Below are 12,056 nucleotides of genomic sequence, written 5' to 3'. Positions count from 1 at the left end.
GGGAAAAAAAACTTGAGCTTGAATTTATTCAATGATTAAGGGGCTGCGGGGTGGCACAGTGGTCTCAACATTGCCACTGTTATTGGGAGATTGCTGGTTCGGTCCTGAATGTAGCCTCCAACTCTCAAGGCCAAGAGTCTCAGAGAGGTCAATTAGCCTTGCTCTCTCTTGGTGGGTAGCATGGCCTTCCCCTCCGCCCATCAGTCAACGTCATGCTAGACAATGATAGCCAGTGTTAACGGATCTACTCATTTGAAGCTTTCCTGCAGTTTGAAAAGAAGCAGTGTATTACTTCACAGGTCTCAGGGGAGGCATGTGCTTGTCTCACCCATCCAGGTTGGTAGCATGGTGTGATTGGGGAGTCTCAGCTAGCTAATGAGTGAATTTGGCAATAATTAATTTCCATTCGGTGGAGAATTGGGTAAAAATCAATCAATAAAAAAGAAATTGTGACTTTATGCAATGAACTAGCGCCCCACAGTGTTTTCTTCCTTGCACCCAATGATTCCGGATAGGCTCCGGACCAACCACTTCATCCTGATCTGGTTGTAACCCACCCTCTCAAGCTCACACCAGAGGAGATCACATACACAAGTAGGTGTAACACAGGTACAGGAGATGAATAAATTAATCTAATCTAATGAATTAATTATATTATGTTTTGTAATGGAGCAGCACGGTGGCGCAGCAGGTAGGTGTCGCAGTCACACAGCTCCAGGGACCTGGAGGTTGTGGGTTTAAGTCCCGCTCCGGGTGACTGTCTGTGAGGAGTGTGGTGTGTTCTCTCTGTGTCTGCGTGGGTTTCCTCCGGGTGACTGTCTGTGAGGAGTGTGGTTTGTTCTCCCTGTGTCTGCGTTGGTTTCCTCCGGGTCACTGTCTGTGAGGAGTGTGGTGTGTTCTCCCTGTGTCTGCGTTGGTTTCCTCCGGGTCACTGTCTGTGAGGAGTGTGGTGTGTTCTCCTTGTGTCTGCGTGGGTTTCCTCCAGGTGCTTCGGTTTCCACCCACGGTCTAAAAACACACGTTGGTAGGTGGATTGGTGACTCAAAAGTGTCCATAGTTGTGAGTGTGTCACCCTGTGAAGGACTGGTGCCCCCTCCAGGGTGTGTTCCCTGCCTTGCACCCAGCGATTACGAGTATGTTCCAGACCCACCGCGACCCTGAATTAAAAACCGGTAACAGATAATGAATGAATGAATCTTTTGTAATGTTTTATATGGTGCTTTATAGGAGACTGGTAAAAATCAAGCTTCCACTCGTACTTCACTTCTGAAAACATCCACAGTTGATTCAGTCCTTTCCTCCCCTGTGAGAAGACAACCAAACACTAGGGGCTTGAAGAAATGTGTAACTGTGTAGAAGTCATTACTAAGATGAGGGAATGGACAAAAAGGAGAAGCAATCAAACCAGAGGACAGACCTCAAAAGAGGAGCAGAGTCTTCAAAGTGTGCCTTAAACAGTTCAACCAACTCTCGAAATATCGGATGTGTGGTGTTTGGTATTATACACTATCAGAAAAAAATGTAGTGTCACTGTCGCTCAGCTCAAGGGTCCTGTGGTTGTGGGTTCGAGCGGTGTATCCCTGCCTTGTGCCCAGTGTTTCCGGGCAGGCACTGGCAAAGTAGAGCTGTACCTTCTAATATCTCAGAACTATTACAACCTCACTCCTCATCCAGTTCCCTGAAGTCCTCAGGTCATCTGCGTCTGGGTGTTCCACAGTCTTGGCTGGAGCTCAGAGGTGACTAAACTTTTGCAGCTGAACCATGGAGCAGTCTACCACTGGACATTAAGTCTGTCCCTCAGTGTCATTTCTCATGTTTTCTGCACTCAGGTACTGTATAAGTACGTTATTGGTCACTAAATATACAAAACATTTAAATGTACCTTTTAAAGGTATAACGTTTATAAATTCCAGTTTTGTTCCCTAAAGCTACATAACAAACCGAAACAATGGTGGTGTTAATGTTAAGCATTATTTACATTATTTACTCTCGTGTATCAGTGTGTTGTTGTTTTTGAGACAGAACACGGCTCATCACATGATCAGTAGAGATTTCCTTTCATTGCTGCACCATCCAGCTCTCACTGGATTCTTTTGTTGGCCACCAATTCGAGGAGTGTCTGCACTTCTTCAGAGGACCATGGTGTAATTTTATGAGCTGCTGTTGTGAGCCAGATCAAAACAAATGAAATCACTGCTGTAGCCTGGAATTTTCACAAATGACTAGTTTGTGTTGAATGTCTGCGGTGTGTTGTGTTTGTGCCGTACAGACCTGTTTTCAGGTGCTATACAGAACCATATATAACCTATTTCTCCATCCAGAGAGCAGTTGAACCTTTCAAGTATCTGTCATTAGAACTATTCTTTACTGAAGAACACCTGAAGAACAGTATTAAAGAGTGATTGTTTTTTGCTCACCAACGTACAAACAATGCAGATTCACACATAAAGTTTAGTCTGTACTTGGCTCACTTTGGACTGTGAGCGAGTAGGCTCCGGGTGCCTAATGGAAAATGAACCAAGTCGAGTTAGAGCAGGAACCATGCAGAAGAAAAACACTTGAGGGTACCACCAAAGGGATGTTTTGTCTGAGGGTGTATATAGAAGCTGCTGTGTAATGGCAAAGTTGTACAGTATGTTATAAGTAAGTAGATAATTCAGTAAGTAATTCATATTTAAAGCACATTTACCCCAAAGTGATGTGCACAAACAGGTTCATAAACGTACACAGATACCCACCAACATCCACATAATTCAGACAGTGCTGTTCCTTACAGGGCACAGGTCAGAGTTCTTTCATTTGTTAAATTGAGCTGTACCTTCTAATATTTCAGAACTCTTACACCCTCATTCCTCATCCAGATCCCTGAAGTCTTCAGGTCAGTTGCAGTCTGTGGGGTTCCACAGTCTTGGCTGGAGCTCAAAGGTGCTGCACTAAGACCGTGGAGCAGTCTACCCTCTGTGTGTGTGTGTGTGTGTGGTTAATGCATAATGTTCAGGGGGTGGGAGGGTGGTATGTTTATGAGGGGTTAGTTTATCTACTTTGTTGGACAATGTGACGTTCCCCTGCATCTCACCCCAAATGGAGCCCTGAGTAAACACAGCATTAGAGGCCTGTTAGTGTATGCAATGCTGTTTTAATAGGCCCACTTAGTTTGGCACATCAGCACCATTCGCTGTTAAAGGGCTGAGCTGTGTGTGGGACGCAGGCAGTTAGGAGGCTGAAAGAGTTTAGGTTGTGGTTTCTGTCCACTCAGCACTTCACTGAATGATGTCCTCATTCGCCGTTTTGATGTGTGTATGTGTGTGTACATCTTTATATACATGTGAGTGTGTGTGTGTGTGTGTGTGTGTGTGAGAGAGAGAGAGAATATACTTTTCATCTTTTTTCCCCTGCTGTCTTTCTTTTTCTTTGTTTCTCACGCTCCCATCTTACTTCACCTCTTTCTCACCCCTCTATATATGTGTGTGTATATATATTGCACAGAATTATATATGGTTGCAAATCGAGAGGGTTACAGCAGTTACCTTATTCAGAAGTTCAGGGCACCCCAGTCAAATGGCAAGGCAATGCTCTACAGAGAACTAACTTTTGTACATATTGAGGCAGATTATTTGCTGAGTGTAACATATTATAATATATTAGTTTGTTCAACTCAGCAAATAAATAGACATTGCGCACTCTACATATGACAATAATAGCCCTTCTTCCAATGGCACACCTAAAATATGGGAATGATGTAGGTGGATAAGTCACACAGAGAGTGCCTAATGCCTCACCTACAACCGCCGTACTCCTACCCCATGTCTCACTGACATGCAAGAAAACACTCAACAGCTACGCCATTGTTCATCTGGTTTGCCCTCTGGGTTTTTGTAGTTGGAAGCCTTCTCCCTCCGTCTTTCACTTGGTTTCGTAGGGCTCTGTGCTGCACCCCTCTGTGCCTCCAGCCTTCAGGCACATATAGAGACTTTGTGCATATGTGCAGCACTCATGTCATCAGGGAAGGGTCATCAGAGCAGTTCTGAGGGTGATGTAGTAGATAGGCATGTAAACTATCGGATTGGACTGGTTGTTGCAGTCCTGTGGCCTATAAGAAATCATTTTATTTGTCAACAGAGAATTCATTTTACTGATTGTTATCAAAATGTAAGTAGCATTTTAAGAAATATAACAAAAAACTGTTCTTAAGGCCAATCATTTGATTCAGTTTGAAGTGTTTTCTGTGTTTCAGGTTCATATGACCATTTACAGAAATACGCAATGAGGTCTTCCAGTTACATACAGAAGAGATACTGCTTGATTTATAGGACTAGACAGTGAGGGATAATTGATACTCCAGTGAATACTCTAGCATTGTTGTTTCTAATCTATCTCCTGCATCTGTAGGACATCTGTAAACATTTGGACACACACAACTCCTCAGTGTCATTCATTCATTCATTATCCCTTATCCAGTTCAGGGTCGCGGTGGGTCCAGAGCCTACCTGGAATCATTGGGCGCAAGGCGGGTATACACCCTGGAGGGGGCGCCAGTCCTTCACAGGGCACACACACACACACTCCTCACAGACAGTCACCCGGAGGAAACCCACGCGGACACAGGGAGAACACACCACACTCCTCACAGACAGTCACCCGGAGGAAACCCACGCGGACACAGGGAGAACACACCACACTCCTCACAGACAGTCACCCGAGGAAACCCATGCAGACACAGAGAGAACACACCACACTCCTCACAGACAGTCACCCGGAGGAAACCCACGCGGACACAGGGAGAACACACCACACTCCTCACAGACAGTCACCCGGAGGAAACCCACGCGGACACAGGGAGAACACACCACACTCCTCACAGACAGTCACCCGAGGAAACCCATGCAGACACAGAGAGAACACACCACACTCCTCACAGACAGTCACCCGGAGGAAACCCACGCAGACACAGAGAGAACACACCACACTCCTCACAGACAGTCACCCGGAGGAAACCCACGCGGACACAGGGAGAACACACCACACTCCTCACAGACAGTCACCCGGAGGAAACCCATGCAGACACAGGGAGAACACACCACACTCCTCACAGACAGTCACCCGGAGGAAACCCACGCAGACACAGGGAGAACACACCACACTCCTCACAGACAGTCATCCGGAGGAAACCCACGCAGACACAGGGAGAACACACCACACTCCTCACAGACAGTCACCCGGAGGAAACCCACGCGGACACAGGGAGAACACACCACACTCCTCACAGACAGTCACCCGGAGGAAACCCACGCGGACACAGGGAGAACACACCACACTCCTCACAGACAGTCACCCGAGGAAACCCATGCAGACACAGAGAGAACACACCACACTCCTCACAGACAGTCACCCGGAGGAAACCCACGCAGACACAGGGAGAACACACCACACTCCTCACAGACAGTCACCCGGAGGAAACCCACGTGTCTCTTAAGATTGAAAATTAAAGTTGAAAAGACCAAACAAATGTCCAAACACAGACATTGAAAAGACGACTATTAGACATCTACTATTGAGTTCGGAATGTTGATGACGTTACTTTTCTGCTGACACAACCCATAACTTACTTTCACTCTTACCCTCTCTCTCTTTCTCTCACTCTGTCTGTCTTTCTGTCTCTCTCTCTCTCTCTCTCTCTCACTCACCCACCCACACAAACATCTGCTGTGAGAAGTTCAGCATGTTGTCTGGCTTAATCCATAAAATTATAACATTGATAAAGTTGTTGAAGCTGGAATATGTGAGGTATTTTATTGTCTGAGCTGTGGGCTGTGCACTGCAATTTTCTCCTTTAAAGCTTGTATTTGAGCTTCTGTGTGTTTAATCTTAACTCTCCCTGAAACTGACACTCGAATTCAAATATCATAAAAACTACTCTGAAATGTTACAACAAAGTAAAAACGAACGGCTCTTCGTGCAGACCACTTTACACATGTCCTGGTTTTATCTCAATTCCACAGTAAAATAAACAAGCTTGGAAAATCAGTCAAAGGATATTAAAGCCTGCGTACCTTACCTGGATGAGTAGCAAGCCACTGTTGCTTCACAAACCTACAGCAAAGACTGTGTCACACATCTGTTCCAAGTGTCATGTGACACTGTCTCAAGCCATGGCTCCATACCCCTCCATGGCACTGTGCCATTACCTAGCACCATGGCACAAGACATGTTCCCAGTAGCATGCACAGCACACTATTTGCAGTGTGGTAGTTTACAGCGTCTACGCTTTTCAGCGACCAAGTGCACAAAAATTAAGAAGAAAACTGTGTTTGTGTAACGCCCTTGATGTACTTGTGGATTCCTCTGTTGAAACAACAGTGTCATTTTTTGTCACTCGCTTCAATCAATTAATCTTTCTTTTTAAACCTATTTTTTAATAGAATTATTGAGCCACCAGTCTATTTGTTTAACTGTGAGCTGAATAATAGAGTCCATAATTATATTTGCAGCAGGCTGGAGCACCTGGTCAGTGGCTGTGCACTAGGGGTGGGCGATATGGTCCTAAAATAATATCATGATATTTTTGGGGATTTTGGTGATAACGATATTCCTGGCGATTTGAACAAAACACTGAAAAATACTATTAATTGCAAGAACACACTAATGTAACAAAATACATGGTATAGTATTATTAATCATATTTAATATATATATTAATAGCAATAAATGTTTTTATTTATTAAAATGTTTTATTTTACAACAAGGCGGCACGGTGGCACAGCAGGTAGGTGTTGCAGTCACACAGCTCCAGGGGCCTGGAGGTTGTGGGTTCCATTCCCGCTGCGGGTGACTGTCTGTGAGGAGTTTGGTGTGTTCTCTCTGTGTCTGTGTGGGTTTCCTCCGGGTGACTGTCTGTGAGGAGTGTGGTGTGTTCTCTCTGTGTCTACGTGGGTTTCCTCCGGGTGACTGTCTGTGAGGAGTGTGGTGTGTTCTCCCTGTGTCTGCGTGGGTTTCCTCCGGGTGACTGTCTGTGAGGAGTGTGGTGTGTTCTCCCTGTGTCTGCGTGGGTTTCCTCCGGGTGACTGTCTGTGAGGAGTGTGGTGTGTTCTCCCTGTGTCTGCGTGGGTTTCCTCCCACAGTCCAAAAACACACGTTGGTAGGTGGATTGGTGACTCAAAAGTGTCCGTAGGTGTGTGTGTGTGTGTGTGTGTGTATTGCCCTGTGAAGGACTGGCACCCCCTCCAGGGTGTATTCCCACCTTGCGCCCAATGATTCCAGGTAGACTCTGGACCCACCGCAACCCTGAATTGGATAAGGTTTACAGATAATGAATGAATGAATGAATTTTACAACAAATAAGGATTTGACAAAATAAATCAGTAAACATTTGCTTATTTTGTAAACAGTAATTTACCAAGATTCTGATTCTGTATAAAATCATGTAACATAAAATTCTACCACACAACCCAAGTGCAGAAAAAGTAGCGTGTGCGTATTAACAGCAAAAGGAGACAATTTTACAAAAAGTATCCTTAAAGCTTCACATTAAATAACAAAAACAAACCCAGAATAGTTGCTGTTCTGAGTCATTATGCAAACAATTCAGAATATCACGGCCTGATTAAACAATTGTAATTTGCTCTGGATTGTTGCTTTTGCTCTTTTGTTGCATGTCCTCTTTTTTAGACTTAAAAAAATGTCCGGGCGGAATTTCACAAACGTCTAGAGCTTACATAGAACTTCGAGAAGTCTCGTTCACAAACTAGTCCCGCCCTCCCCTACTCCGATTGGTTCGCTTGAGTGAGAAGGGGGCGTGGTGAAGTAGCCTAAAATCTTCTGATTGGACGGTCTGACTGTAGAGCTACCGTTATTGGTCGATAACCTTCTCTGTAAACATTTAATTGGTCAGTCTGCACGTCAGTAGTCCTTGTTTACCTCAGGCAAAGCTCATGTACCCACCCTCAGCTCGAGCAGCTATGCCGAAACGTAAATGTAAGTTCTCGGATGAATTAAAAAAGAAATTCCCATGTTTTCCCATGTGTAGTAAATAAAGGTGTAAAGGACCTAAAAGCACACATAGGTTCAGCTAAGAATACAACGGCAGCGAGGGGTGGGAGCTCATCAACAACCCCCCCCCCCCCCCCCCATGCATTGCATTGTCATACAATGTACATGTAGAACATGATATTACTCCAACATAAAATAAACTTACGCACTCGAGAACCCTCAAGGGTGGACAGACGCTTGAAGCTTAAGAGAATGTTGTCAATATTATGGTCTGCTGTAACTGCCAAATATTAATTTCTATGTTACAGATGATGCATGTAGAAATTAAGTTGATATATTTTGAAATATATCATATAAAGCAACACAAGGTAGTATTTTTAACATCAAATTACAGCTTCTAAATAGTTTTCATGCTTCACATTAGGCCTCTGTCATTGCTAATCTGGGTTCAACACTGCAGAAACTGAACTATGCCTTTCTAGAGGTGGGCAGGAATCTCACCTGTCCTTGATTTCAAGACAGTGCTGTAAATGTTAATTACATTCTGCAACTGTTTGGGGAGTCCAGGAGCAAATTTTACCTAGTGTTGCTTTAAAGTGGTTTCTTCTCATTACGCAAATTACTGATGCCCGGTGTCTCCTCCTTTCCTGTAGGTGGCGGTGCAGGCAGCCAGACGAACATTCTCCATGAGGAGCAGTGGAAGATGCCGGCTCTGCCAGCGCTGCTGCTGTCGATTCACTTCCTCTTCCTCTTCCTGCTGCTGACCATGGCCCCGTCCTCTTTTAGCCAAGCACCTGCCCTCGCCGCCGTGAGGATGGGTGAGAACATCTCCTTTTCAGTCAGGACATGAACTGATGAAGACCCCAGAATCCCTACATGGATTTTTTATTTTATTTTATTTTTCTTTTGCCCTAAAATTACAGCTTCAAAATCATTGTGATGTTTCAGTGACCTGTAATAGTTACTCTGCTACTTTGGGTTCAGCACTTCAGAAACTGCGTTGCGTAACGTTTGGAGGAGGGCAGGACCCCCCCCCCCCCATATCCCTTTTGATTTCAGAACAGCGCTGTAAAAGCGTATTACACTCGGTACCTGTAGGGAGAGTCCAGGACCAACAATATTACAGCTTACCTAGTGTTCTTTCAAACAAAGCCGAACTAACATGAAAAATGTCATTGTCATTGTCAAGAAACAATAACTTAAACTGATCTACAAGTATAAATATTTACTAATTACCATGACTTGATATACTTGCCCTTTGGCTTTTTGTAGTTGGAAGCCTTCTCCCTCTGTCCTTCACTTGGTTGCTGCACTCCTCTGTGCCTCCAGCCTTCAGGTGCATATGGAGACTGTGCAATATACTTTTTTCTCCATCTTGTGTGTTAGCATAGTCTTCATACTTTCCTTAAAAAGTCCTTAAATGGACCCCCAGAGAGCCACCACAGATCAGGATCGTTCTCAGCACTGCAGTGATGTAGTGAATTTGTGTTGAACTGAGGTGATCAGCCTCAGAAGTGCTGCTCAAGTTTTTAAACTCACTGTCCACTCGTGATGTGTCAGACACATCAGCCTTGTTGGTCCTCTTTGTAGATGCAATGTCAGATACAATTAGCTCATCTTGAGCTGAACGGTTTGTGTTAGTCATCCTCCAGTCCTTCCTCTGTGGTCATAGGGTGCTGCCCAGGAGTGTCACTGCAGTGGCGAGAATGATTCACCATATAATGCCTGCTCTGTGGCGGTCCTACTGAAGGGCAGGGTGAAAAGGGGCTAATAAAGTTTGTAGTGTAACAAACGGTCTACATTCTGAAGGTGTAGGACTTCAACGGTAACCTTTTATAACTGAAGCTGTGACTGTGGAAACAAGCTTAACATGGTCCATGTCGTTTCTGCAGCGCTGAGCCCAGAGTAGCAATGACAGAGGCACTGTTCTCCTTATTACAGTGAAGCATTCTATTGTTTGTGAAGCTGTAAAAATACAACAATTCTAGTTTTCTTTTAATATTTGGCTGTTTGGCTGTCCCTTTCTATGTTACAGGGGACCACTGGCCTGCTTGTGCTGCCACAGATATAGGTCTCCTACATGGCTGCCTTGACTTTTAACAAGGGACACCCTGTGCCCTGTGGAACCATGAGACAACCATCCACTTCCCAGAGGTTTTATGTGAACCAGGTTTGCCTTGCATTGTGAACCAAGTTCACGTTTAATCTCTGGCAAGTTGATGGCTGTGTCATGAAATGTAGCAGCTGGGTTAAACAGCTCACAAGGCATTCCCAACTTAATGGCTAAGCCACCCTGTTTTTTCAGGTTATTTCAGGTTCTGCAAGTTCGGGAGTTTCCCCCTCACCTGGCATTAACTCCTTTTCAAGTTTCTGAGTTTCAGATTCCCATGGGATGCAGGGGTCTGGATTAATGGTAGAAAAAAGCAAACCAGTAGTTCCCCTGCGACAAAGAACTGTACTTAGGGAAATACATGCCTCAGGAAACACGTTACTAAGAATAAGTGTCCAGTTTTATCTAATCTAGTGATAAATAAGTCAAATTTCAAGTTTTCCTAGTTACAGTCTTGGGGTTTTGCTGTAGAAGTTTTATTCACTTGAAGCTAAAGTCTTTTCCTGTCCTTTCAACCGCTCCAAATTAGGCCACTTCACCTGACTTTCAGCCATTTCATTTTATGTGTCTTTGATATGAAGTGCCTCCTAGGTAGCAGAGGAGAGCAGATTTGACTGATGTGAGAAATATAATTCATAAAGTGTCATTTTTTTCTTCATCCATCAGCATTCTGGTGGAAAAAAAAATAACTGCTCATAGTCAATGCTAAGCAAATAAAAGTCTACAATTGGATTCAGATCTTTTTCATTCAAATCAGCAGCATTCACCAAGGGACTCTCGAAGATGTCTGGCATGGAATAAGCAAGAACAGTAATATGTAAGCATAAAGCCAGGGATAATACTATTACAATAGTTCAGTCAATGAAAAATCCAGTCAATGGTGCATCAACATAGTATTGCAATGAATTTGCATTCATTACAAATGCAGGAAAAATTACAGTGAAAGGTCTCTGCATTGATCTTCTCCCAAGGCAATAAAAGCAAGGCATACTGACATTGGATTTCTGAGGTAAGCCTCTCTTTTATAGACGATAAAGGTGGGCAATTGCCTGGATCATAGCATAAGACATAACCTATGTCTAGTTTCTCTATATTCATAATTTGTGAATTATTCGACTTGCACAGACCCAGCTTGCATAATCACTATAAAAAGGCATCAAGCGTAATAGGATACTGTGGAGCAGCTGGACATGAGCTTGTAGTCAACATGCTCAGTGCTAAATGTGGACTAGACATGTACCAAGGCCCACAGAAGTAGTTCTGGAGCGGTGGAACTGCGTATGGCATTCCATCAAAAAACACTTTATTGGTTTTAAGTTTATTAAGCCGAAGGAGAATGCAAACTGCTCAGATCTGTCACATCAGCTAGCACATTGAGCAGAGATAGGGGAGAGTGGGGCCATTCTGTTTACTTTTAGAGCAAGGTCAGTTGTGTTCTCTAGGATTCTCTGAGGGCTGTAGCATCAATGGGAAGTGAACTTGCAGTATCCTAATCATACTACAAGTGAAAAAAAGATATATATTAACAATGTAATTTATGTATCTATAGAGTGTTACCTTCTAGTTTATTAAAACATATAAATGTGAATATAAATAATGTATAAATAACAATATCAACATTATTTTAATTATATAGACATTAGCATTCTTTAATAATAATCCCAGGACAGTAACACTACTGGTGCATGTGAGGTAATTAATCAAGACCTGTTTCAATCCTCAGTCAATACAGCTTCCATTTCCTAGTGATTTATAGACTGCTGTGGATGAGCACGTTCGTTCTACCAGGTCAAGATCAGAGGGTGGTTTACGTAGATTTATTGCACGTATAAATTGATTCATATGGACTTATTGCACATATAACCCTCTGTTTTATATTTTCAAGATGTAATAAAGGACAAAAATGACACATATGAGGGCAGGGGGGCACGTTTGCATTTTACCCCTGTTATTTATGAGT

At 43.7% G+C, this 12,056-nt stretch overlaps 1 protein-coding gene across 4 annotated transcripts in view; it reads left to right on the top strand.

The window, feature by feature from the left end:
* The first annotated feature begins 8,689 nt into the window (after positions 1 to 8,689).
* Positions 8,690 to 12,056, top strand: part of LOC136686046 (glutamate receptor ionotropic, kainate 5-like) — a 105,349-nt gene continuing 101,982 nt past the window's right edge. For 2 of the 4 annotated variants that reach the window (XM_066659526.1, XM_066659525.1), the window contains exon 1: positions 8,690 to 8,804. In XM_066659526.1, coding sequence (XP_066515623.1) covers positions 8,690 to 8,804 — 115 coding nt within the window. The remainder of the gene's footprint in view (positions 8,805 to 12,056) is intronic. The other 2 variants (XM_066659524.1, XM_066659523.1) reach the window with 1 other exon arrangement.

This window comes from Hoplias malabaricus, unplaced genomic scaffold (assembly GCF_029633855.1).
Source record: "Hoplias malabaricus isolate fHopMal1 unplaced genomic scaffold, fHopMal1.hap1 H_3, whole genome shotgun sequence".
Classification (NCBI taxonomy): domain Eukaryota; kingdom Metazoa; phylum Chordata; class Actinopteri; order Characiformes; family Erythrinidae; genus Hoplias; species Hoplias malabaricus.
This window is presented reverse-complemented; position numbering and strand designations above follow the sequence as displayed.